This window comes from Balaenoptera physalus (assembly GCF_965194825.1).
Source record: "Balaenoptera physalus genome assembly, chromosome: 19".
NCBI classification, from domain to species: Eukaryota; Metazoa; Chordata; class Mammalia; order Artiodactyla; family Balaenopteridae; genus Balaenoptera; species Balaenoptera physalus.
This window is the reverse complement of record NC_138900.1, coordinates 6,058,339-6,086,282: the sequence shown is the minus strand read 5'-3', so window position 1 is coordinate 6,086,282 and position 27,944 is coordinate 6,058,339. Positions and strand designations below refer to the sequence as shown.

The 27,944-nt window shown below is 45.9% G+C and overlaps 2 protein-coding genes across 3 annotated transcripts; both read left to right on the top strand.

Moving 5' to 3' along the window:
• On the top strand, nt 1–16,644 carry LOC309648837 (sialic acid-binding Ig-like lectin 5). Of its 2 annotated transcripts, XM_082437938.1 has the most exons (9): nt 1–89; nt 156–542; nt 760–1,038; nt 1,253–1,300; nt 3,508–3,765; nt 3,851–4,135; nt 4,444–4,540; nt 4,889–4,970; nt 9,177–16,644. In XM_082437938.1, the coding sequence occupies exons 1-9, from the start codon at nt 41–43 to the stop codon at nt 9,357–9,359; spliced, it is 1,668 nt and encodes a 555-aa protein (XP_082294064.1). In that variant the 5' UTR covers nt 1–40; the 3' UTR covers nt 9,360–16,644. The 2 variants fall into 2 exon arrangements, with proteins under 2 accessions (XP_082294064.1, XP_082294063.1); XM_082437937.1 differs by lacking the exon at nt 9,177–16,644 and having other exon boundaries at nt 4,889–5,677.
• Nucleotides 15,192–27,944, top strand: LOC309649631 (SIGLEC family-like protein 1; the record flags this gene model as incomplete). The annotated part of the gene is made up of 4 exons (XM_082439785.1): nt 15,192–15,213; nt 25,960–26,241; nt 26,358–26,463; nt 27,609–27,944. The coding sequence occupies 4 exons, from the start codon at nt 15,192–15,194 to the stop codon at nt 27,880–27,882; spliced, it is 684 nt and encodes a 227-aa protein (XP_082295911.1). The 3' UTR covers nt 27,883–27,944.

Genomic DNA, 27,944 nt, shown 5'->3' with positions numbered 1-27,944 from the left:
AATCCTGTGACACAAAGGCCCCACCACTCTTACCGCAAAGATGCTGCTATTACCACCACCGCTGCTGCTGCTGTCCCTGCTGTGGGCAGGTGGGTGGGCGGTGGGGAGAGGGCTGGGTGGGGCAGGGGCTGCGGCTGACCCTCGTTCCCCCACAGGGTCCCTGGCTCAGGGTTCGAGCAACTACTGGCTGCAAGTGCAGGAGTCCGTGACGGTGCAGGAGGGCCTGTGTGTCCGCGTGCCCTGCTCCTTCTACTATCCCCGGAGCTACTGGGACGACTCTGTCCCAGCTCACGGCTACTGGTTCCGGGAAGGTGCCAGTATCTACCAGGATCCTCCAGTGGCCACAAACAACCCAGATCGTGAGGTGCTGACGGAGACCCAGGGCCGATTCCACCTCCTTGGAGACCCCCGGGCCTACAACTGCTCCCTGGACATCAGAGATGCACAGAGGGGAGACACGGGGACATACTTCTTTAGGGTGGAGAGAGAGCGTGTTGTGAGATATAGTTACAAAGAGTACATGATCTTCCTGAATGTAGCAGGTGAGGATGGTGTCAAGGAGAGGAGACACAGACGCAGGGGCCCTGAGGGCCCCCAGGGCAGGGCTGGGAGGGGACCCCCTGTCTTCTCATCCTGGGAGGGACCCAAGGGCACCTAGGAGGACAGGACGCTGTGGCTGGCCTGGGGCAGAGGCAGCTCTGAGGGGCACACTCGGGGTCCCCCCTCCAGGGCCTGGATCCGTTTCTCTCTCCTCTTCAGCTCTGACACAGACACCCGACATCCGCGTCCAGGGGACCCTGGAATCTGGCCGCCCCAGGAACATCACCTGTGCAGTGCCCTGGGCCTGTGAGAGGGGGACACCCCACACCTTCTCCTGGATCGGGGCTGCCCTCACTTCCCTGCACCCCAAGAGTCCCCATTCCTCAGTGCTCACCCTCGCCCTGAGGCCCCAGGACCATGGCACCAACCTCACCTGTCGAGTGACCTTCCCCGGAGCTGGCGTGAGCACGGAGAGGACCGTCAGGTTCAACGTGTCCTGTGAGCGCGGGGCCAGGACGCCGGGTCCCTGAGGGCGTCGGGGCGGGGAGGTAGGGCCTGGGCTACTGGGTACTGAGCCCTGCGAGCTGGAACTGGGGAGGAAGGAAAGAGGACGCTACTCCGCCCTCTTCCTATTTCTAATGTTTCTGGGGGAAAAGGGCCAATGCCTACCTTCCTGCCACCGAAAAACGGACAGTTATGTCTGTCTGTCCAGATGCACCCCAGAAGCCGACCATCAGAGTGTTCCGGAAAGAAGGCACAGGTAGGTCGAAACCTCCCTTCTCCAGGGGTGTGGTGGAAGTGGAAGTGTCTCTGCCCTTCGGAGCAGAGCTGGGCTTCAGAACTCAGATGGCAGAGAGGCTCAGGCCTGGGGTGGGGACAGCAGAGGTGGGAAACCCCCCACTGACTCATCAGCTTACAAACTGGCCTCCGCCTCTCGCTGAGCCTGCTCTCATGGGGTATCGCGTGGCCTCTTCCTTGTCTGTTGGACGTGGCTGTCCCCACTGCCAGGACTACATCCTTCTCCCACATCCTGCCCTCGTTCTCCTTAGGATCTAGACCCCACCTACTCCTTCAGTTTCCTTCCCTCATTTTAATGTTATTGTTTAAAATAGTAAGCATACGGGACTTCCCTGGCGGTCCAGTGGTTAAGACTCCACGCTCCCAATGCAGGGGGCGCAGGTTCGATCCCTGGTCAGGGAACTAAGATCCTGCATGCCGCACGGCACAGCCAAAATAAATAAATAAATAAAACAAGAAATAAAACGTAGTTTAAAAATAAATAAATAAAATAAAATAATAAGCATACAATGTGTGTTAGTCAGCTCAGGCTGCCATAATAAAATACCAGAGACGAGGTGGCTTAAAAAATAGGAATTTATTTCTCACAGTTCTGGAGGCTGGGAAGTCTAAGGTCAAAGTGCTGACTGATTGGATTCCTGGTGAAGGCTCGCTTCCTGGCTTGTACATGGTTGCTTTTTGTCTACGTTCTCTGGTATCTCTTATAAGACCACTAAAGTCATCGTGAGAGTCTCAATCTCATGACCTCATCTAACCCTAATAATTTCTCAAAGACCCATCCAAACACCTCCAAACACCATCATACTGGAGGTTAGGGCTTTGACATATGAATTTGAGGGGAACATAGTTCAGTCCCTAGCAAAATTTAATAAGAATAAAACAGTATTCAGCACTTGTGTATCTCCCCTCTTGGTTATCTTTTCGAATATAATCTACACATATACATTTTAAAACACACACATAAAAACAAAACAAAACAAAACAAAAACACACACATATATGCAGACCATACTACCCACATGCTTTGCATCTCTATTATTATTTTTTAATAAACTTTTCATGTGGAGTAATTTTAGACTCACATGGTACAGAGACTTTCCACAAATCTCTCACCTCATCATTAATATCCTCCATCAGCATGGCATATTTGTCACAACTAAGGAAGTGACGTTGGTACATTTCTACAAACTAAACTCACCCTTTTCTCAAACCTGGTATATCTTGGAGATTTTCCTGTATCTGTACATAGGAAACCTTCTTCATTCTTAATGATGACCCCATGGTTTTCCAATTAGAAGTATATTATATGATAAAGTACTTAATAGGTCTCCTGTTAGTGGAAAACTATGGTGTTTCCAATCCTTTGCAAAGACAAGACAAAAGTGTGGGTCTGGAAGATAACTTTTGAGTGAGAAGAAAGTCCTGGATCAAAGGGTATGTTTGTAATTTCTACAGATATTGCCAAATCGAGCTACATGCAAGTTGTTCTGTTTGCACTACCTCCTGCTATGTGTCTATTTCCCTGCTAAACATTTTCATCCTTGCTGATACCATAAGTGAATACACTATCATGTTAACTTGCATTATCATTTTGTGAATAGGTTGAGTATCTTTCATTGTGTTTAAAAACCATGCGTATTTCTTTATGGTCTTTTTCTTGATGATTTGAAGAAACTCTTTGCATATTAACGCAATCATCTGCGTATTCGTTGAAAGGATTTATTTCCAGCCTAATCATGGGCTTTTGACTTAGTGTATGGTGATTTTGCTAGGCAAAAACATGCCCTTTTTCTTGGCCGCACCGCATGGCTTGTGGGATCTTAGTTCCCCAACCAGGGATCAAGCCCGTGCCCCCTGCAGTGGAAGCACAGAATCCTAACCACTGGACCGCCAGGGAACTCCCGCCATTTTTTTTTAAGTTGCATTCAGTGATGTACTGGGATTAGCTCTTACTGGTTGGCGAGAGCCAGTTGTGCACTTGTGTCCGTCTTTTCCCACTTCTGGGTTCAGTGGCTTCAAATTAGGTGCTTGAAATTGGCCAAGATGGGAGTTTTTACACAGAGGAAATTGACAAATGCTACAAAACAGGAAGACATGAGCCATTAGGCAATGGAAGAGACAGAGAGACAGACAGGCAGACTGAAGCTAGCTTTCTCTCTGTCTTGCCAGGACCTGAAACTCTGGGCAAAAGCCTATCTCTCCCAGTCCAGGAGGGCCAGTTCCTACGCCTGGACTGTGTCGTCGACAGCAACCCTCCGGCCACGATGAGCTGGACCCGGGGGAGCCTGACCCTGAGCCCCTCAAATTCCTCGACCCCTGGGGTCCTGGAGCTGCCCCGGGTGGAACTGGGGGACCATGGGAAATATGTCTGCCGAGCTCAGCATCCGCTGGGCTCCCAGGAAGCATCTCTGAGCCTCGTTGTGAAAAGTGAGTTGGAAAACACCTGAGGGAAGGACGCCTGGGTTCTAGGGAGAGGAGAGTCTCCTCTGATCCCTCCCATCTCTCCCCACAGACCCCCCGCAGCTGCTGGGACCCTCCTGCTCCCCGGAGGATGAGGGTCTGCATTGCAGCTGCTCCTCCCGAGCCCAGCCGGTCCCCTCCCTGCGCTGGCGGCTGGGGGAGGGGCTGCTGGAGGGGAATTTCAGCAACGCCTCCTTCAAGGTCACCTCCAGCTCGGCTGGGCCCTGGGCCAACAGCTCCCTGAGCCTCAGCGAGGGGCTCAGCTCTGGCCTCAGACTCAGCTGCGAGGCCCTGAACGGCCACGGGAAACAGAGCGCCACTGTCCTGCTGCTGCCAGGTCTGGGAGCTGTGAAGGGCCGTGTCCGGGGAAAGGGGACACACGAGTCTGCGTCCTAGAAGATACTGAGAGGGAGAGAAATGAGCCTGATGCAGGGCAAAAGGGGAACTAGAGTTCAGGGTCCTCTGTCGGTTGGCTGGGGTGGGGGCTGGGGGCACAGGAGGCTACAATCATATAGAAGGATGGGGGACAAAGGACAGAGTTCTGGATAGAAGTGGGCACACTCGTGGGTCACGGATTTGAGAAGGCTGGTCACTTAGGTGCCTGCTTAGGGACACTGGAGGTCACCCCAGGTGTCTTATCTGCAGGGAGGCCAGCACCCAGGACCGGTGTGGTTTTGGGGGCCGTCGGGGGATCTGGCGTCACAGCCCTGCTAGCTGTCTGCCTCTGCCTCATCTTCTTCGTGTGAGTGGTGGCCCCAGTTTGGGACAAGACTTCCCGAGGTGGTGGTACGGGGGGCAGGGGGCGAAGGAGGGGGAGACTCAAAGAATTGTTCAAAACTCAAAGCTCAGAGCTGAGGGCCCTGGTAGAGCGATGAAGCCAGGAAGGAGGGCAGTTAGTTGAAGCGGCATCAGGAATGTAGCCTCCTGACATCTGGGCCAAGTGTGGACTCTGGTGCCAGCCGTCCTGGAGGAGGGAACAGGCGTTCTGGTCATGGTCTCTGCAGCTGGACGCCAGTCTGCGCTCAGTCAGGCCTTCTCGGCTCCATGCAGTGAGCCCACCAAGCTGAAAGGCCCTGGTCTCTCTCCTCAGAGTGAAGATCTACAGGAAGAAGTCAGCGGAGAAGGCATCAAGCAGAGATGGCGTCCGTCCAGCGTTGCGTTCCATCTCTCTGGTGAGTGATGTGGGCAACTTTCCATCCAGTGTCTCCACTGGACACCTCTCCCCCAACAGGGGCCATAGCAGCTTACTCAGCACCTCAAAAAATGAGTTCCTCCTCCCCACCTCCAAATTTGTTCTTCCTCCTGAATTTCCTGTTGCACTCAAATCACCCTCTCCTCTTTCCCCTCCATCGCTTCCCAGAGCCAAGAATTGCCCAAGTCTTGTCCGTCTTCCTTTTAGCAAAGCTCATCTCCATTTGGCCCCTTCCCTGCTGAGCCCTCACATTCTCTCTGCTGGGTCACTGGCTTCACCTCTCTCCCCGAACAAGCTCTCGGCAAGAAATTCCCATAACAGCTGTCCTTCGGTCACCCTGTGCTTGCTCCCCACTGTCTAGATCCAACAGAAATATGATGCGAGCCATGTATATAACTTAAAACTTAGCCACGTTAAAAAAGTAGAAAGGAACATGAGATCAATTTTAATATAATATTTTATTTAACCCAACGTAGCCAAAGTATTATTTCAAACATCATGTCATCAACAGTCAATATAAACATACAAATTATTGAGATTTCTTTCTTTCTTTCTTTCTTTCTTTCTTTCTTTCTTTCTTTCTTTCTTTCTTTCTTTCTTTCTTTCTTTCTTTTTCTTTCTTTCTTTCTTTTTCTTTCTTTATTTCTTTCTTCTTTCTTTCTTTCTTTCTTTCTTTCTTTCTCTCTTTCTTTCTTTTTCTTTCTTTCTTTCTTTCTTTCTCTCTTTCTCCCTTCCTTCCTCTGTTTTCTTTCTTCCTTTTTCTTTCTTCCTTCCTTCCTCCCTCCCTCCCTCCTCCTCCCCCTTTCTTTCTTTTTTTTTTTTAATTTATTTATTTTTGGCTGCGTGGGTCTTTGTTGCTGCAGGCAGGCTTTCTCTAGTTGCAGCGAGTGGGGGCTACTCTTCGTTGTGGTGCATGGGCTTCTCATTGTGGTGACTTTTGTTGCGGAGCACAGGCTCTAGGCACAAGAGCTTCAGTAGTTGTGGCTCACAGGCTCAGTAGTTGTGGCTCTTGGGCTCTAGAGTGCAGGCTCAGTAGTTGTGGCTCACAGGCTTAGTTGTTCCGTGGCATGTGGGATCATCCAGGGACCAGAGCTCAAACCCGTGTCCTCTGCATTGGCAGGTGGACTGTTAACCATTGCGCCACCAGGGAAGCCCCTCTTTCTTTCCTTCTTTCTTTCTTTCTTCCTTTCTTTCTCCCTTCCTCCCTCCCTTCCTTCCTTCCTTCCTTCCTTCCTTTCTTTCTTTCTTTCTTTCTTTCTTTCTTTCTTTCTTTCTTTCTTTCTTTCTTTCTTTCTTTCTTTCTTTCTCTTTCTTTCTTTCTCTTTCTTTCTTTCTTCCTTTTCTTTCTTTCTTTCTTCTTTCTCTTTCTTTCTTTTTTTCTTTCTCGACTTTGAACTCCAGTATGCATTTTGTACTCACAGCACATCTTTGTTCTGACTCACCACATTTCATGGGCTCAAGAGCCACGTGTGGCTGGGGGCTCCTGTGCTGGACAGTGCAGGCTTAGGGAATCAAGACCAAATTCTTCAGTCTGGTGTTCTGTGATCTGTCCCCTGCCAAATTCTCCAGCCGGCATCCTGTCCCTCCCCACAAAATGAGCTTATTATATTCTATGATATTATGATTTATAATAAGAAATATATATTTGGTCTTTATCCCCTATTCCTGGCACAGAGCTCCTAGAACCCTTGAACTTTCCTGTGATGGGAGTGATAAAGGTATCTCTTGTTAGATTCATGGGGTGACTTTTGGGAAGCACCTAAGGATGGGGGCTGGTTGCTGGGAGAACCAACCATGCAATTGGGGGATTGGAACTTTCAGTCCCACGTCCTGACCTCCAGGGATGGGAAAGGGGCTGGAGGATGAGTTCAGTCCCCAAGGGCCAATGATTCAGTCAATCATGACTATGAAATGAAGCCTCCATAAAGCCCCCCAAAGTATGGGGCTCAGAGAGCTTCCAGGTTGGTGAACAAGGGGAGATTTGAAGAGGATGAAGCAATCGGAGAGGACATGGAAACTCTGCACCCTTTCCCTATACCTTGCCCTACACATCTCTTCCATCTGGCTGTTCCTGAGTTATATCCTTTAATTTAAAAAAAAAACAGCTAATTTAATAAGTGAAATATTTCTCTGAGCTCTGGGAGCTGCTCTAGCAAACTAATGGAATCTGAGGAGAGGGGTTGTGGGAATCTCTGATTGACAGCTGTCTGGTCAGAAGCACGGGTGAGAATCTGGGACTTGTGATTGGCATGTGAGGTTGAGGGTGGGGCAGTCTTGTGGGACTGAGCCCTTAACAGTGTCAGAATTGCGCTGACTTGTAGGACACCCAGCTGGTGCTGCAGACATGCTTGTTGGTGTGCAAATCCCCCCGCCCCTGCCCCATATTGTAAGTGGTTCCAGGATCCTTATATCTCCAGGCAGGGCTCGCTCTTTGTGACTTTGTGCGTTTGCATTCGAGATTTCCTCTGTCCTGATCCCATTTGCACTGGTCAAGCCCTCAGTCATCTTTCTTGCCCCAATTAATTTTTTTATTATTTTTTTTTTATTGAACTAGAGTTGATTTACAATATTGTGTTAGTTTCTGGTATACAGCAAAGTGATTCCTATATATATATTCTTTTTCAGATTATTTTCCATTATAGTTTATTAAAAGATATTATACATAGTTCCCAGTGCTATACAGTAGGACCCTGTTGTTTATCTGTTTTATATGTAATAGTGTGTATCTGCTAATCCCAAACTCCTGATTTATCCCTCCCTGCCTCCCCTGTAACCATAAGTTTGTTTTCTCTTTGTGAGTCTGTTTCTGTTTTGTAAATAAGTTCTTTTGTATCATTCTTTTAGATTCCACATATAAATGATATCATATGATATTTGTCTTTCTCTGTCTGACTTACTTCACTTAGTATGATAATCTCTAGGTCCCTCCATGTTGCTGAAAATGGCATTATTTCATTCTTTTTTGAAAAATTTATTTTATTGAAGTATAGCTGATTTACAATGTTGTGTTAATTTCTGCTGTACAGCAAAGTGATTCAGATATATATATATATATATATACATTCTTTTTCATATTCCTTTCCATTATGGTTTATCACTGGATTTTTTTTTTTAATTAATGAACTTATTTATTTATTTTTGGCTGCGTTGGGTCTTCGTTGCTGCATGTGGGCTTTCTCTAGTTGTGGCAAGTGGGGGCTACTCTTCGTTGCGGTGCACGGGCTTCGTGTTGCAGTAGCTTCTCTTGTTGCAAAGCATGGGCTCTAGGCGCACAGGCTTCAGTAGTTGTGGCAGGTGGGCTCAGTAGTTGTGGCGCACGGGCTTAGTTGCTCCACGGCATGTGAGATCTTCCCGGACCAGGGCTCAAACCCATGTCCCCTGCATTGGCAGGCGGATTCTTAACCACTGTGCCACCAGGGAAGCCCTATTACTGGATACTGAGTATAGTCTCCTGTGCTATACAGTAGGGCCTTGTTGTTTATCCATTCTATATATAATAGTTTGCACCTGCTAATGCCAAACTCCCAATCCATCCCTCCCCCACCCCACCCTCCTTGGCAACCACAAGTCTGTTCTCTATGTCAGTGAGTCTGTTTCTGTTTTATTTCATTCTTTTTTTATGTCATGCCAGTTTATGTCATTTAAATATTCCCCTGCCCTATACCAGACCGACTGTCATCATGCACCCCTGTAATAATCACAGGCCTGTCCCCACCACACTGTGAGCCCCTGGAGGGTAGTGCAGGTCTCCTGCAGACCTCTGTGACTCTCACCCACAGCACCCTGCTTCTGTCCATCAAATCACATTTTGCAATTCGATAGGTTTTGAGTTTGCAACAATTTCATACAGTCTCCTTGTCCTCATAGACTGTCCAAGGTCAGGGATCTTGTCTGTGGAAGAATCACTTCACCTTGCTCACTCAGTCTGTTTTCCTAATTGTAAAATGAGGGTAATATTTATATGATCCATGGAGGGAAGTTGTAAGGATTCAGTGGGGTGAGTAACAAGAAGAGCAGACCACTATGATTAAAGGAATGAATGAATGAATGAGCGAGTGAATGAATGAGTGAATCCTCAGGAAATGGGTGTGAAATGGATAAGGGAATAATTGCCCCCCTCAAGCCCCAGGTTCCCTTCTCCAGACCTCGACAGCCAGCTCTGAAGCTCTTCTCTCGTCCCACTCAGGGTCACCTCAATGAATCCTGTTCAGACAGCCCCTCAGACTACCAGACCCCAGCTCCGGCCACCTCCACCTCAGGGAAGGAGCAGGAGCTCCATTACGCCACCCTCAATTTCCACAGGCTGAGGACCCACAACTTTCAAGACCAGGACACCACCGAGTACTCAGAGATCAAGATCCAGAAATAATGCCCCCGCCCCCAACCCCAGAACCAGGCTGGAGCCCAGAAAATGCATCTCTGAAGAAAATGTGTGCCAGGCACCGATTCTTGAAGACTTGACTGCCCTCTGAGCCAGAGCTTATAAATGAGAATGTGAAGCTCCTTGGAGTGGCTAAAGGTCACAGAGAGTCCTAGGTTCAAATCCAGGCCCTGGTAAACCCTAAGGGTGTTATATCAGGCAAGTCACTTTACCTCTCTGTGCTTCAGTTTCCTTCTCTGTAAAATGGGGATAATATCCATTAGGTATATTGTTAAGTGGGAAAAATGCACTTTGGGAGTTGTTAACTACATTGTTATGTGTTAAGTTTACCTCAGGATGGAGGGAGATGTCAGCTTTTAGCTCTACCACACGTTTCTATTTTGCCTGACTATTTTTAAGAACATGAATTATTTTTTGTTTGTTTGTTTTTCTGGGAGGGAGGAGATAAAACATGTATTATTTTTTTAAAGTAAATCTAAATTTACCTCTCTGGATGGAGAAGATATTTCCCAATACATGTATCTAACAAAGGACACCCAGAATATATAATGAATATATTTTTTAAAATAATAAATAATTTAAAAATAAATTTGAGGGCTTCCCTGGTGGCACAGTGGTTAAGAATCCGCCTGCCAATGCAGGGGACACGGGTTCAAGCCCTGGTCCGGGAAGATCCCACATGCTGCAGAGCAACTAAGCCCATGCGCCACAACAGGCTCGAGCCTGTGCTCTAGAGCCCGCGAGCCACAACTACTGAAGCCCGCATGCCTAGAGCCCGTGCTCCGCAACAAGAGAAGCCACCGCAAGAGAAGCCCAGGCACCGCAATGAAGAGTAGCCCCTGCTCACCCTGACTAGAGAAAGCCCGCATGCAGCAACAAAGACACAACGCAGCCAAAAATAAATAAATTAAAATAATAATAATAATAAATATATATATATATAAATTTTAAAATAAATAAATAAATAAATTTGAAAAAATTTAAAGGGATATGTAAAGAGCTCCCACAAATCAATTAGAAAAAGGCAGACAACCGAATAGAAAGACAAGATAGTCAAATGGCCAATAAGCATACAGAAAAGTATTCAACTTCTGTAGCTGTCAAGGAAATAAAAATTAAAATCACAATGGTGCCAACTGCATAGTTACATTGGCTAAGATAATAAAAATAATATCAAGGAAATCAAGTGTTGAGGATATTATGCTAAGTGAAATAAACCAGTTACAGAATGACAAATGCTGCATGATTCCAGCTATAGGAAGTATTTAGAGAAATCAAACTCTGAAACAGAAGGTAGAGGGGCCCTGGGGGAGACTCAGAGAAGGGGAGTTAGGAAGTTGCTATTCAATAGGTGTAGAGTTTCATTTTTGCAAGATGAAAACATTCTAGAGATTTGATGGCCAACAATGTGCATATAATTAACACTATTGTACCGTACACTTAAAAATGGTTAAGATGGTAAATTTTATGTTATTTTTTTTTTAACCACGATTTTTTAAAAAGTACTATATAGTGGTTACCAGGGGCTGGGGACTGGGGGTGTCGGTGGACAGTTAATGTTTAGTGGGTACAGAATTCCAGTTTGGGATGATGAAAAAGTTCTAGAGATGGATGGTGATGATGGTTGCACAATGTGAATATGCTTAATGCCATTGAATTGTACACTTGAAACATGGTTAAACCAGTATGTCGTGGATACTTCATCACAATAAAAAATGTTTCCTTAAAGAACATCAAGTGTTGGTGACGATGTGGCGCAACTGGAACTCTCCTACACTGCTGGTAGGAGTGAGAATTGGTACAACCGCTCGGGAAAGCATTTGTCACTCTCTACTAACACTGAGCACACGAGAGAGCCATTCAACTCCCAGGTGTGCACCCAACAGAAGCACGTACACATGTTCACCAAATGTATACAAGAGTGTTCATAGCAGTGCTTGTTGTAATGGCTGAAAACAGGAACCTGCCCAAATTCCCATCAACAGTAAGACAGGCGACAACAAGGTCCTACTGTATAGCACAGGGAACTATATTCAGTATCTTGTAATAAGCCACAGTGGAAAAGAATACGAAAAAGTACATATATATGTACATATATATACACATGGCTGAATCACTGTGCTGTACGCCAGAAACTAACACAACACTGTAAATCAACTATACTTCAGTCTAAAAAAAAAAACCAAAACAGTAAGACAGGTAAATAGATAGTAAATTATTCACGCAATGGAAAAAGTAACAACTGCACACAACATGTATGAATCTTCCAAACAATTTTGAGTGAAAGAACCCAGACACACATACTATGTGATGTCCTTGATATGAGGTTCAGGCAAAACTAATCTTAAAAAAAAGGAAAAAAGTGTTAAAAAGCAGCTTTCACTGCTGAGGGCCCAGATTCAGTCCCTGGTTGGGGGACTAAGATCCCACAAGTCGTGTGGCGCAGCTGAAAAAAAACACAAACCCTAATCTTAGGTATTAGAAGTCCAGATACTGGTAACCCGCAGCGGGTAGTGGCTGTAGGAGGGCAGTAGGGGTATCCTGGGGTTTCCAGTAAGGATCTGTTTCTTGATCTGGGCATTCATTGCTCAGATATATTCACTCTATGAAAGGTTGTTGTTTTTTTTAAATACTGGGTCCTACTCCTATTCTTTTTTTTTTTTTTCGAATTTATTTTTTATTTATTTTTGGCTGCATTGGGTCTTTGTTGCTGCGCACGGGCTTCCTCTAGTTGCGGCGAGCGGGGGCTACTCCTTGTTGCGGTGCGCGGGCTTCTCATTGCAGTGGCTTCTCTTGTTGCGGAGCACGGGCTCTAGGGCACCAGGGCTTCAGTAGTCGCAGCACGCAGGCTCAGTAGTTGTGGCTCCCGGCCTCTAGAGCACAGGCTCAGGAGTTGTGGCTCAGGGGATTTGTTGCTCTGTGGCATGTGGGATCTTCCCGGACCAGGGCTCGAACCCGTGTCCCCTGCATTGGCAGGTGGATTCTTAACCACTGCGCCACCAGGGAAGTCCCTATGAAACATTTTTGAGTCAAACAATTGCGATGTGTGCTCTTTTCTATATGAATATTACTCTTGAATAAAATTTCCATTAAGCTTTAAAAAGATGATCCTTGTAAGTTTCTAACTCTGATTTCCACCAAACTATAAGCTTCCCCAGGGCAGGGACAGTACTATGTCCAGCCTTGTGTTTTCAGAGCCTAGCCTTGGACACAACACATAAACTGGACTCAGAAAACCTTTGAAATGATTTGCACTCAAGTGCAAGGGGAAGACACAGCCGGGCTCTGCTGAGGCTTCCCATGTTGTTTCCAGCCCAAGCCTCTCTCCTAAGTTCTGAATCCCAGTGTCCTCCTCCACATCTCTCCCTGACTGACCACAGGTGCTTTGCTTTCAATGCATCCCAAGCCGGACTCTGCATCACCCCTCAAGCCTGGTTCTCCCCTGGGCCCTCCGTCCGGGACTCGAGAATGTCCATCCAGTAGCACGGTGTCTGACTCCCAATATCAACCAAGGAGGGCATCCCACCCTTGTGCCCGGATTAGCTCCATCTCCCTACCAGGACACAATTTCTGGCCCAACACTTCTTGGATCTTGTGAAACAGGCCTCCTCCCCTTCTCCAGTCTCTCCCGTTTCCATTTAGGTTCCTCTCTGTCTGTTCTTCCAAGAGGCCACTGTCTGAACCACTTCCTGAATCTGGTGAGTCTGCATCTTCTCCTCTCCCCGGGGGTTGTAAGCTCCCCCTGGCCACTGTATAAAGTGCCTCAACACCCAACTACCAGGTCCAGTAGTATTCAAGGCCCAGCTTTCAGCACGAAGCCTTCTTCAACCCTGTCCTATCATCCTGGGGAAGAGTCTTTTTTTTTTTTTAAATATTTATTTATTTATTTGCATTGGGTCTTAGTTGCAGCAGGCAGGCTCACCGGCTCCTTAGTAGCAGCTTGTCAGTTCCTTAGTTGTGGCATGAGAACTCTTACTTGCGGCATGCATGTGGGATTTAGTTCCCAGACCAGGGATCAAACCCGGGCCCCCTGCACTGGGACCGCAGAGTCTTAACCACTGTGCCACCATGGAAGTCCCCTGGGGAAGATTCTGGAACTCCCTCCTCTGGAACCCCACAGACCTCATTCATCTCTCCACTGTAGTTTTTTTTTTTTTTAAAGATTTATTGATTGATTGATTGATTGATTGATTGCTATGTTGGGTCTTCGTTTCTGTGCTAGGGCTTTCTCTAGTTGCAGCAAGCAGGGGCCACTCTTCATCGCGGTGCATGGGCCTCTCACTATCGTGGCCTCTCTTGTTGCAGAGCACAGGCTCCAGACGCGCAGGCTCAGTAGTTGCGGCTCACGGGCCTAGTTGCTCCACGGCATGTGGGATCTTCCCAGACCAGGGCTCGAACCCGTGTCCCCTGCATTGGCAGGCAGATTCTCAACCACTGCGCCACCAGGGAAGCCCCATCCACTGTAGTTTTAATCACAGGGCCTAGAGGCTGTCTAACCTGTCTTAGTGAAGGCAGGGGAGGGCAGCTATTAAAATTGTAAGCCCCTAACCCTCCTACATTGTTGGTAGGGATGTAAATTGGTGCAGCCACTATAGGGAGCAGTATGTAGGTTCCTTAAAAAACTAAAAATAGAGTTACCATATGATCCTGCAATCCCACTCCTGGGCATATATCCAAAGAAAACTCTAATTCAAAAAGATACATGCACCCCAATGTTCACAGCAACACTATTTACAGTAGCTAAGACATGGAAACAACCTAAATGTCCATCGACAGTTGAATGAATCAAGAAGATGTGGTATTCATATACAATGGAATATTACTCGGCCATAAAAAAGAATGAAATAATGCCATTTGTAACAGCATGGATGGACTGAGAGATTATCATACTAAGTGAAGAAAGTCAGACAGAGAAAGACAAATACCATATGATATCACTTACATGTGGAATCTAAAATATGACACAAATGAACTTACCTGTGAAACAGAAACAGACTCAGTTATAGAGAACAGACTTATGGTTGCTGGGGAGGGGAGGGGTGGAAGAGGGGAGGGGATGGATTGGGAGTTTGGGATTAGCAGATGCAAACTATTATGTATAGAATGGATAAATAACAAGGTCCTACTGTCCAGCACAGGGAACTATATTAAATATCTTGTAATAAGCCATAATGGAAAAGAAAAAAATTGTAAGCCCTTTCCTAATAACCAAAAAAATGGAAAAAATCCAAATATCTATCAATGGATGAATGAACAAACAAAATGTGATCCATCCATACAATGGCATATCATTCAGCCATAGAAGCACGGATACACTTTACGACATGGATGAACCTCAAAAATATGCTAAATGAAAGATGCAAGACACAAATGGTCACATATTGTAAAATTCCATTTATATGAAACATCCAAAATAGGTAAATCCATAGAGACTGAAAGCAGATTAGGGGCTGCCAGGGGCTTTGGGGAGGAGGAACTGGAGAGTAAGTGTTTAATGGGTACGGAGTTTCTTTTTGGGGTGATGGGAAATGTTTTGGAACTAGATAGAGGTGTTGGTTACAAAACATTGTGCATATACTAAATGCCACTAAATTGTTCACTTTAAAATGGTTAATTTTATGTCATGAGAATTTCTCCTTTATTAAAATAATAATGATAATGCTAATAACAGTAATGTAAAGTCCTTCCACCAGGATTCAAGCACCTGCCTCACCAATTAACCTCTTGCTACTGCCACTTGCTCACGCGTCAAATGGGGATGACAACATTCCTTAGCTCATTTTGTTGTTTTGAGAATTCAGTGAATTCATGCCCACAGGCATGGTGCAGTGCCCTGCGCTTGGTGAGCCCGCAGTGACTGTCACCTGCAGGTGGCTGGTCACAGCGCACCCAGCCAAACACTGCCCAGGTAATCATTAAACTTACTCAACAGCCGCTAGGTTTGAAGCTGTAAATGTGTGGCACCCTCATCAAGTGGGTGTTTCTGTGGTCATGGGTAAAGGATGTTGACATGCAAGTTAGCGAAGCAGAAGTATGAGGCTTATTTCAAGTCTTCGTGGTCAGGGTTCTGTTTCAATTCCCCCCCTCTTTCTTCACCAGTTCCCACTGAGTCAACAACTCCCTGATCTGTCCCCTCTTCTCTATCCCAGCCTGGCCTCTCTCCCCTGATCGTTAAAACACCGTCCTCCTCAAAAATCTGGGCTCCGGTGTCACCCCATCCAGCCCATCACCACCACCAGCAGCAGAGGGAGTGAATACGCAGCTCCAACTCTGTCCCTCCCCTCCTAAATGTCCTTCCATGCCTGCCCCTTTCCCTCAAGAGGAAGTATCAACTTCAGTGAGAGTTATTCAAGAACTTTCACACTCACACCTTCATCTACCCTTGGCGCTCCCCGGTGGTCTAGTGGTTAGGATTTGGCGCTCTCATCTACCCTAACCACACCCCCTTTTAGCCACCACTTCACACACCTTAGCCACATCCCTGAAGATCTCATACCCCTTCCTGTCTCTCCAACCTTCATTCATATGGTCCCATCCCACTATAATATTGTCCCCTTTCTCCATCTTTGCGATACGTGCTTATCCTTTGAGATCTGGCTCAAATATCACCTCCTCAAACAAGCTATCAATACATTCCCTGCTTTACCCCGCCCCCACCCCTGCACTTTCCCGTGGGTGGATTAGAGCACGGTTTATCAACCTCAGCACTATTGATATCTGGGCATTTGGGGGCTGAATGATTCTTTGTTGTGCGGGTGTGTCTTGTGCATTGTAGGATTTCAAGGAGCACCTCTGATCTCTATCCATGAGATGTCAGTAGCTTCCCCTGACCAGTTTTCACAACCAAAAATGTCTCCAAACATTACCAAATGCCCGTGGGAGAGCAAAAAGTCCCCCACCCCCCAGCAGAACCACTGGGTTAGAGCCTCCCTCCTCTGCACTCACACAGATACTTCAGTGGAACGACAAACTTTCCCCAGTTCTTCTTTTCAAAGTCACCACAAACACCATTTCCTCACTCCTGGAAAAGTTTCAAAACAATTAAGTGCATTTCAGTTCCTTTGCATCGCATTCATGAGGGGAGGCTTGGGAAATTCCTACATTTGCTCCTCATTTCTTTGTTCCCCAAACTTCTTTTTGTTGTTGTTCCCAATCTGCATTCTACCATACACTGAGAATAACAAGAGGAAGAAGATACAGTTTCTGCCTCAGAGGAGTTCAAGTTCATGGGGTAAGGTTTGGGAAAGGAACAGAAATACGTAACCTATTAAAACACAGTGTGATGAGGTTCCTTTCAAGATGGACATAGGGTATTAAGAGAAAAGCAGGAGTTGGCCAAGCAGAGAAAATGAAAAGCAGCCCAGATAGTAATAACATCAGGTATAAAACAAGGAGGTGGGAGAAGATCTGGCAGCTGTTTGGGCAAGAGTGATCAGTGTGCAGTAGTGAAACCTGGGGTAAAGGAGACAAGGTGAGGTCACATCCCTAGAAACTTTGACTGGTCTCTGCTCTCCAAAGACTTTGTAGCCATGTTGAGGAGGCTGGACTTCATCCTTCAGTCTGTCACACAAAAAACAAATCTGGATTAAGATAAAAAGAGTTTGTTCAAAAGGATTATTGCAATAAGGGGAATGGGATTATTGCAACAGGGAAAAGGAAACTTCTCTTTGTTAAAAAACAAGTCTTAATAAAGTTTAAAATATGGAAATCAGACAAAGCATCTCTTCCAATCACAGTGGAATAAAACTAGAAATCGATAACAGAAAGGAAACTGGAAAACTCACAAATATGTGGAAATTAAACAGCACGCTCTTCAACAATCAAGAGTCCAAGAAGAAGTCACTGGGGAAATTAGAAAATACCTTGGGACAAATGAAAACCAAAACACATACCAAAATTTATGGGATGCTGTCAAAGCAGTGCTAAAAGAAAAATTTATAGCTGTAGATGCTTACATTGAAAAAGAAGAAAGGTTTCAAACAAACCACATAATTTTACAGATTAAGAAGCTAGAAAAACAAAACAAAACTAAACCTAAAGCTGGCAGAAGGAAATAAATAATAAAGATTAGAATGGAGATAAATGAATAGAAAAGCAATAGAAGAAATCAACAAAACTAAAAGTTGATTCTTTGAAAAGATCAACAAGACTGACCAACATTTTTAAATATAAATTTATTTATTTTATTTTTGGCTGTGCTGGGTCCTCGTTGCTGCGCGTGGGCTTCCTCTAGTCGCGGTGAGTGGGGGCTACTCTTCGTTGCAGTGCGTGGGCTTCTCATTGTGGTGGCTTCTCTAGCTGCAGAGCATGGGTTCTAGGCATGCAGGCTTCAGTAGTTGTGGCACGTGGGCTCAGTAGTTGTGGCTCGCGGGCTCTAGAGCGCAGGCTCCATGGTTGTGGCGCACGGGCTTAGTTGCTCCGTGGCATGTGGGATCTTCCTGGACCAGGGCTCGAACCCGTGTCCCCTGCATTGGCAGCCGGATTCTTAACCACTGTACCACCAGGGAAGTACAAGACTGACCAACTTTTAACTAGATCAACTAAGAATGAAAGAGAAAAGACTCAAATTACAAAAATCAGAAATGAAAGTGAGAATATTACTACTGATTCTACAAAAATAAAAAAAAAGATTATAAGAGTACTATTAACAATTGTATAGCAACAAATTGGGTAACCCAGATGAATGGACAAATTCCTAGAAACACACAATCTACTAAGACTAAATCATGAAGAAATAGAAAATCTGAATAGACCTGTAACTAGTAATAAGATTGAATCAGTAATTTAAAACCTCACAACAAAGAAAAGCTCAGGACCAGATGGCTTCATGAATGAATTCTACTAAACATTTAAAGAAGAATTAACACCAATCTTTATTAAACTCTTCCAAAAAATCAAAGAGGAGGGAACACTTCCTAACTCATTCTTTGAGGCCAGTGTTACCCTGATACCAAAGCCAGACAAAGAGACTACAAGAAAATAAAACCACAGACCAATATTCCTTAGATATGACAGCGAAACAGAGACAACAAAAGAAAAGTGAAAAAATTGGACTTCACCAAAATTAAAAACATTTGTGTATCTAGTAACATTATCAACATAGTGAAAAGGCAACACCCAGAATGGGAGAAAATATTTGCAAATCATATCTCTGAAAAAGGGTTAACATCTACAAGATATAAAGAGCTCCTACAACTCAACAAATACAAATAATCCAATTTTTAAAATGTCAAAGACTTGAAAAGACGTTTCTCCAAAGAAGATATAAAAGTAATAATGAGATATTACTTCATACCTATTAGGATGGCTATTACCAAAGAAAGAAAAAATAAGGTTGATGAAGTTTCAGAGAAATTGGAACCCTTGTGCATTGCTGGTGAGAATGTAAAATGTTGAAGCCACTGTGGAAAACAGTCTGAAGGATCCTCAAAAAATTACACATAGAATGACCATGTGATCCAGTAATTCCACTTCTGGGTATGTACCCCAAAGAAATGAAAGCAAGGACTCAAACAGGTATTTGTAAACCAATGTTCATAGCAGCAGCACCACAATAGCCAAAAGGTGGAACAACCAAAGTGTCTATTGGCAGATGAATGGATAAACAAAATGTGGCATATATATATATACACACACACACACAGACACACACACACACCAGAATATTATTCAGCCTTATAAAGGAAAGAAATCTTGTTACATGCTACAACATGGATGAACCTTGAAAACATTATGTTAAGTGAAAGAAGCCAAACACAAAAGGATAAATATTATGTGGTCCCACTTATATGAGGTACTTAGACTAATCAGATTCTTAGAGAAGGGAAGTGGAATGGTGATTACGAGGGGTTGAGGGGAGAGAGGAATGGGAGGTATTGTTTAATGGTTACAGAGTTTAAATTTGGGATGATGGAAAGTTTTCTGGAGATGGATAGAGGTGATGGTTGCACAGCAATGTGAATGTACTTAGTGACACTCAATTATACACTTGGAAATGATTAAAATGATGAATTTTATGTAATGTATATTTTATCACAATTTTTGTTTTAAAGTAAGAAATGGATTTATTTAGAGAGAAACACACTACACAGACATAGTGTGGGCCATCTCAGAAGGTGAGAAAAGGCCTATCACAGTTTTGAAAAAGAATATTATGCTGTGTTCCTGGTCAAATTGTCCCCAAATTCATCTGTTAATTCAATGAAATCCCAATCAGAATTCTGGAAGGTGTGTGTGTGTGTGTGTGTGTGTGTGTGTGTGTGTGAATGAGAGCCATCAGGGTGAGGGTAGAGTGTTTTTTGTTTTTGAAATTTTTTTTATTGAAGTATAGTTGATTTACAATGTTGTGTTAGTTTCAGGTGTACAGCAAAGTGACTATTTTTTTCAGATTTTTTTCCATTATACGTTATTACAAGATATTCAATATAGTTCCCTGTGCTATACAGTAGGTCCTTGTTGTTTATCTATTTTATATATAGTAGTGTGTCTCTGTTCATCCCAAACTCCTAATTTACCACGCCGCCCCCCCCCCACGGTTTTCATTAACAGGGTCAAAAAAGGCTTCTCTGAGAAGAAAATTGACTCCTAAATTTCCATAGCACCACCCACACTACTGATTGGCTCAAGCCCTGAAGATTGATCCCCTTCTCCCACCACGCCCCCCCCCCCCACATACACACAAAGAGGTGAGGGACGTGCTTTCAGCTCCTGATTGGCTCTTGCAGCTGTGCATCAACTCCCAAAGCTTCGTCTGCCTCACTGATTGGCTGTGGACTACTAATCCATTAAGTTGCTGATTGGCTATGAATCAAGCCCATGCAGTAGCTGATTGGCTGCCGGGTGGACGCGTACAGTGCATGCGCAGAAGGCACACAGCATGGATCAGGGCAGTTTCCACGTGGCACTGCGCTGCAGCCTTCCATTTGCAGACAGGCAACGGCATCGGGCCTCGCGGGGCCTCGCGGGGCCGCACTGGGCCTGTTGGCTTTCCCGTCAGTTATTGAGTGCAGAACCTGCGTTGGGACTGTCCAAACTGGGCTTCCGTGAAAGTAGGGCATCTCTGTCAGTCAGCGTGACCTTGGGCAGCTAGGCAGCTACGACGTCAGTGAGGCCTCCCAAGGTGGCTGTCCGGCCTGAGAGGCCCCCGAGAGCCCCTTAGTCAGAAAGGCCAATTCTGGATCAGATTGGGAGGCTCCCTGAGAGCCAGCTCACCAACTAGCCAGTCAGTTCACCGGGAGCCTGTCTCTGTATTTGTCAGCCTGCCACCAAGTGGGTCACCCAGTCAGCCTGAAGGGGAGCTAGGGGGTCACCAATATCAGTAAGACCACCAATCGGTGTGTCGATGGAGGCTCAGGCTCGTGCCCTGATGAGGCAACAGTTAGTCCCCTCGTAAGTCATTTAATCAGTTAATCAGATCATCCACCCCCTTCACAGCCTGCCCTGTTAATCAGTCAAATTAGGCTCCCTGTAAATCAGCCTCTTAATAAGCTAATCCCCCTACAAGGCAGTCAGTCATTAGTCACACAGTCATCCCGCGTGTAAACCAGCTAATCAGTTTCACTGTTAGTCCTTGGTTTCTCTAGAAAATTCGTTTTCCAGGCAACCTAAGTAGGTCAGTCATCCAAAATTCAGTCCCGCCCTTAGGAAGTCTGGCAAGCCCTTTGCATTACTTAAGTTCTGCTGAGGGAGGTGTGCTGAGGATAAAGAATCTCTGGAACCCTTGGAATGAGAGACAAAGGTAAAATTGAGAGGAGAAGTGATGGATGAAGGGCAATAGAAGGGCAGGAAAAAAAAAGAGGGTAATGAGGATTCATCCCATGTATCTGTAAAGGCTGGCAGAGAGGAGCAAGAAGAAATCAGAATTTTAGACCTAGGCTGATCATCACATCTCAAACAATCAAGCCCACTCATGTTACAGATGGAGAAATAAAAGAAAAACCAGAGAGAGGAAAATAGTTGGCCAAGGTTATTCCGTGATTTACTGGCTAAGCCTGGGCCAGGACCCAGACAGGGCTCGTTCCAACACCCAAATGCAGTTTTAAATCAGAGAAGGGAAAAGGAAAAAAAAAAAAAAAAAACATTTGGCAGTGCAAAAAGGGAATGGTTGTGGGGTGTGAAGAAGAGAAAATACTTCATTACCTGGAAGCCTGGACGGCATCTTATTTATGTAAGTAGGAGAAAGGAAATCTGTTTTGACATGTGGGGATTAAGGGTCGGTGCAGAGTCCACTCAAAGGGGTCCTGTAAAGCATGTAGAAATATCGAATAGGAAAGTGGGCGGGGAGGGGAGAGGAAATAAAATATTAGAAAAAAAAAAAAAAGAAAAAAGCAGAGATCTGGCTCTAAACCAGAAAAACAGTGGAAACAGAGAGAGAGGACTTCCCTGGTGGTGCAGTGGTTAAGAATCCGCCTGCCAATGCAGGGGACATGGGTTCGATCCCTGGTCTAGGAAGATCCCACATGCCGCGGAGCAACTAAGCCCGTGCACCACTACTACTGAGCCTGCGCTCTGGAGCCCGCGAGCCACAACTAATGAGCCCGTGTGCCACAACTACTGAAGCCCATATGCCTGGAGCCCGTGCTCTGCAACAAGAGAAGCCACGGCAATGAGAAGCCCACACACTGCAGCGAAGAGTGGCCCCCGCTCGCCGCAACTAGAGAAAGCCTGCGTGCAGCAACGAAGACCCAGCACAGCCAAAAAAGAAAATTTAAAAAGAGAGAGAGAAAAAAATTGAAGTATAAGTAAAAAGGGGGTAAAAAGAAAAGAGAGAAAGAAAAAGAAAGGAAAGCAGAGCTCTGGTTCTAGAACCAGAAAAAAAAAAAAAAAAAAAGGAAAGCAGAGAGCTGGCTCTAAAACCAGAAGAACAGAGGTGGAAAAAAGTAGTCCCAATTCAAATGCTGAGAGAGGCCAAGTAGGTAATTTAATAAATAGTAACTAACATTTATTGAGTGTATACTATGTAAGGCTCTGTTCTAGTAATTTGTTTAATCCTAAGAACGACCCTGTGAGACTCAGGCCCTTGACAGAGCACAGAGTCCTAACCACTGGACTGCCACTTTTTTGTGTGAAATAGCCTGATTTTTAAATGTTATCCCCCCCACACGAAAAAAGTTGATTTAATAAATTAAGCTTTTAGGAGGCCAAACAAAACCTATTTATGGGTCAAATCCAGCTTGGGTACCACCAGTTTGCAATCTCTGATGCAGACCAAGAGTGAGGGAAGTGACTTACCCAGAATCTTCCAGAAGCGGGAGACAAAGATTAGGCTTTCTGACTCCTGGTCTACTTCCAGGAAGAATCTAGAACCCTTTTGAAAGAAAGAAAGGAGGGAAGGAAAGGAAGGGGGGAGGGAGGGAAGGGGCAAAAGGTGGGCGTACTGTGTGTCACATCAGGTCATAGCTGAAGATGCCTTTAACTCACATTGCTGTACAGTGTATAGCTCTTTCTCTGCATATCTTACCAACCCTGTGAGGTGGTCAGGGCTAGCTGATTTTTTTCCATATTTTATTCATGAGGAAATGGGCTCAGAGAGGAGAATGGCTTTGATCATGCTTACACAGCAGTTTTTAAGGGAAAATGATGTCATGGAAAGGACACTGCTTTTGGAGTCAAGGATTGAGTCTGAAATTTGTCAAACTAAAGGCTGCAAGCCTTTGGGTCAGTCTCTATACAGTAGTCCCCCCTTATCTGCGGTTTCACTTTCTGTGGTTTCAGTGACCCTCAGTCAACTGTGGTCTGAAAATATTAAATGGAAATTCCAGAAGTAAACAATTCATAAGTTTTAAATTGTGAGCCATTTTATTACAGTATATTATTATAATTGTTCTATATTGTTTATTATTAGTTATTGTTGTTCATCTCTTAGTGTGCCCAATTTATAAATTAAACTTTAGTGTAGGTATGTAAGAATAGGAAAAAATATAGTATATATAGGGTTCAGTACTATATACAGTTACAGGCATCCACTGGGGTTCTTGGAGCGTATCCCCTGAAGATAAAGGGGGGACCACTGTACTTCTTGGGGTCTCTGCTCTCTTCTGTGAAGTGGTGACAATGAGATCTCTCTCACAGGGTTGTTGAGAGGATTCAGTAAGATAAAATTTCTAAATCTCTAGAGCTGTAAATGGCAAGGATAATTTCTCATTAGCTGTGAACTGAAAAGTAGTGACCAGTTGTAGCAATGTGATTCATAACTAATTCATAATAGCCAAAGAGTAGAAACAACCCAAATGTCCATCAGTTGATGAATGGATAAACAAAATGTGGTCTATCCGTGCAACGGAATGCTGTTCATCCATAGTAATGAAAGGAGTACTGATTCAAGATGAATGAACCTTGAAAATATCATGCTAATGAAAGAAGCCAGACGCAAAAGACCACATATTGCATCATCTCCTTTATGCTAAATGTCCAGAATAGGCAAACACACAGATACAGAAAGTAGCTCAGGGGTTGCTTAAGACCGGAGGATGGGGATGGGGATGGGGCTTAGGGGAAATGGGGACTGCATGTTAACAGATACTGTGTTTCTTTTCGTTTCATTTGGGGTGATGACAATGTCCTGGAATTTGATCATGGTGATGGTTGCACATTTTTGTGAATATACCGACAACTCCTGAATCACACAGTTTAAAAGGGTAATAATTATATGTAATTATATGGTGTGTCCATTATATTTCAATTTTTAAAACTATTTATAAAAAATGTAATTCTCGGCAGAACCACAACTAAAACTCAACTCCCAATTCAAAACTGTTCTTTCACCAGCAATATTTATTGGACACTTACTATGTTCCAGCCTCTGTGCTGGGTGCTGGAGAGTCAGCGTGACTCAGTCCCAGTGATTTCCTCAGGGGGCTCAAAGTTTGATGGGGGAGACAGACGTAGTAACTGTCAGTTACAATAAGATGAAATCCACCCAGTGGATTGGGTGAAAAACTTGAGTCATCTTTGAGTCTTTTTTTTTTTTTTAATAAATTTATTGGTTGATTGATTTTTGGCTGCGTTGGGTCTTCGTTGCTGCGTGCGGGCTTACTCTAGTTGCGGCGAGCGGGGGCTACTCTTCGTTGCAGCGCGTCGGCTTCTTATTGCTGTGGCTCCTCTTGTTGTGGAGCACAGGCTCTAGGCATGCAGGCTTCAGTAGTTGCAGCATGCGGGCTCAGTAGTTGTGGTGCATGGGCTTAGTTGCTCCACGGCATGTGGGATCTTCCCAGACCAGGACTCGAACCCGTGTCCCCTGCATTGGCAGGCAGATTCTTAACCACTGCACCACCAGGGTAGTCTCATTTTTGAGTTTTTTCTTTCACTCATCTCTCTGTGTCTAATTCACCAACTCATCTTCTCATTTTAACTCCAGAATCTATCCTCAATACAATAACTCCCAGATCTACACTGCTACCACCGTGGGCCAAGCCATCATCACCTTTTCTGGCGGCCTGAAGTAGTTTCCCAATGGTCTCTGTGCTTCCACTCTTGCCCCCGACGTGGTCCATTTTTCACACGGTAGCCAGAGGGAACTAAAAACCGAATTAATCAGTTCATGGTCATGCCTCTTAATATACTCCAATGGAATTGCATTCACTCTCCTCCTCCTGGCTTACAGGAGCTGACTCCACCCGTTATCTGACTTCGTCTCATGCCAATCTCCTCTCTCCCACTGCCCTTCAGCTGCTAACATTGTTTTTCTCTTAAACATGCTAAACTCCTCAAGCCTTGCCGTTGCTGTTCCCTCGACCTGCAGCTTTCCTTGCCCCAGCTTGGCATGGCTTTCCTCCCTCTAGGTTTCTGCTCAGATGTTACTTCCTCAAAGAAACCTTCTCTGACCACTCGACTTAAACTGTTTCCCCATCGTCCCCCATCCCATAACTCTCTGTCCTATTATCCTGGGTTCTTTTTCTTCATCGTGCTTACAGCTATCAAATTATGCTCACTGTCAACTTGTTTATTGAGGACAGGGGTTTTGTCATCCTTGTCTACTGCCAAAACCCTAAAACAGTGCCTGGCATAAAGGAGGTGCTCAAAAATGTTGGTTAACTGAAGGAAGGAATGAAAGAGTGCCATCACAAAGGCAATGTGTTTCTCCAGGGAACTCTACTCAGTGCTTTGTGGTGACCTAAATGGGAAGGAAATCCAAAAAAGAGGGGATATATCTACACGTATAGCTGATTCACTTTGTTGTACAGCAGAAACTAACACAACATTGTAAAGCAACTATACTCCAATAAAAATTAATTAAAAAAAAAAGACAATACTCCCTAAATTGACCTGCTGATTCAACACATTCCCATCAAAATCCCAGCTGGTTGAAGTGTAGCCTGGGGGTGGGGGGCAGATAAGGGAGCGCGGGCAATGTGTCATAGATCCTGAGGAGATTGCCTTGCCATTGGTCTGGAAAGTTGAGCATTCAGGTGCAGGCCAGATGAGGAGAAAGAATGAAGGGCAACTGGTCTGTGAGGCCCGACTCCTCTGGGCTTCCAGAAAGCCTTTCTGAAGCTCCCTGTGAATCAGGAGTAAGGAGAAGGCTGGGTCCTGGGGGCAGCGCAGAGGGAATCAGGCTGCCTTGCCGACCCCTGACTCTCCCCCCCCACAGCCCCCGCCAGGCTGCTCGATTCCTCTTGTTCCTTGAAGAAGACATTGCAGTGCAGCTGTTCCTTCCATGGGATCCCCATGCCCTCCGTGCGGTGGTGGACGGGGGGCGCTCCCGTGGGTATGAACGGCATGGACGGTGGCCTCCAGGTGACTTCCAGCACGCTTGGCCCCTGGGCCAGCAGCACCATCAGCCTGACGGAGCAGCCCCAAGTGGGCACGAGCCTCCGCTGTGAGGGCAGGAACCAAAAGGGAACCCACGCCTTGAGCATCCTGCTGACGTCAGGTGACAGTAGAGGGGCCCAGGGACGGGTGGGGAAGAGCAGGGTGGGCCCTGGAGCCAGGGGAGGGAGCAGGGAGGTCTCAGGGGACAGGCCCTTCTCACGTGCTCTCTACTTCCAGGGAAGAGTTCTTTGGTTTCCCAGACTTTCATGAAAGGACTGATCCAGGGCGTTTTCTACGGAGCCATCGCGATGACACTGCTCTTCCTCTGCCTCCTCGCGCTCGTGTGAGTACCGGGGTTAACGCTCACCCGTCAGCCTCTCCTGGGGCCTGCCACCCCCAGACTCTGGCTGTGGGGCTGGACGGACCCCCGCCCTCGAGGAGCTCGGGGTCTGGCAGCAAACACGGTCCCCACGAGCCAGGGCCGTGGGGACTATACTAAGCCACGAAAGAGGCCCAAGGGGCCGAGGCTTTCAGAGACTCTCCTAACGGAGAAAGCGACGGAGAAGTGGAGAAGCCAGCAGAGTCCCCAGGGCTCTGTCCGAAGTGGCAGCGGCGCTGAGCATTCTCTCATTCAGTGGGAAGGAGTGTACGCAGACCCCAGGGACACGTCTGAAGGATTTCCGGTGTCTTTGTGCAACCTCAGGTGCACTGAAAGTGACAAGTAGTGGCTAAAAATGAGGTTGAAAAAGGTTCTACGTGTTGGTTCGTAAAGACTCTTGGAACTTGGCTAAACATGTTGGCCAGAAGCCTGGAGTGAGAAGGGTAGATTTCCCAGATCCTCAGCTGGGGGAAGAGTCAGCTGGGAGGGAAGGCGTGAACTTGGGTTGGGACACAGACCAGAGAGGGAGAGGCTGGAGGCCTGAGGCCAGGCAGGAAGCTGGTGCTGAGGTCTAAGCCGGGCCTGAGCCTGGCAAGTGATGAGGGGCAGAGAGGTGGGACTTGGGAATAACTGTGTATCAGGATGAGAAAGAAGAGGAGCAGGGTGGCAGGGCAAACTGGGAGCTATGTGGTTTTTCTTTTTCTTTTCCTTTTTTTTTGGCCGTGCCATGCAGCCTGTGGGACCTTAGTTCCCCGACCAGGGATTGAACCCATGCCCCCTGCAGTGGAAGTGCGGAGTCTTAGCCACTGGACCACCAGGGAAGTCTGTGGGGGGATATGTTTAAAGTATAGTCAGCTGGACTTAAAGACCAACAAGAATCCTTCACAGTTTGCAAAGCCCTTTCACAGCTGACCTCATCTGAGCCCCCAAGCATTGTGCCCCCATTGTCCAGAGTATGAAAGCAATTCCCAGAGAGGCTGCGTGGCTCGCCCCAGACCACACGGCAAGCTGGCAGCGTGCTGAGGCTCTAAACCAGCACTTCCTATCAAGACCAGAGCCCATATGGTGGGGTGGAGAGCCAGAACTGATCAGGAAATTCATTTCCTTAGAGCGAAACATATCAGAATGAAGCAGGCAAAGAAAATCGCAACAATCAAAGCAGAAAAGAACCGTAAAGTCAGAGTGCACCAAGAACCCGAGATGTCTCTGAGGCCTGAGGAACGAGAAAAATCCATAGTCACCCCATCTTCTGAGAGCCGGATATTGGTGGGTACCCCATGTGTCTGGAATCCAGTCTATCAGAGTAATGGTCATAACACCCATGAGAAGAGGTACATACAGGGTTTAAAGGAAGTACCGTCCTCAATCCTACAGGACTTCTAGGATGCCAGGACGTGCTTCCAAATCATCTTATAGATGATGGTGCTAGCGCCCGGGGAGAAGAA

Excerpts from the sequence above, each read along its gene's own strand:
- LOC309648837 (XM_082437937.1), top strand. The coding sequence starts at position 41 with ATGCTGCTATTACCACCACCGCTGCTGCTGCTGTCCCTGCTGTGGGCA. Across the intron at positions 1,039-1,252 it reads CGTCAGGTTCAACGTGTCCT|ATGCACCCCAGAAGCCGACC; the intron begins GTGAGCGCGGGG and ends CTGTCTGTCCAG. Across the intron at positions 4,541-4,888 it reads CTCTGCCTCATCTTCTTCGT|AGTGAAGATCTACAGGAAGA; the intron begins GTGAGTGGTGGC and ends CTCTCTCCTCAG.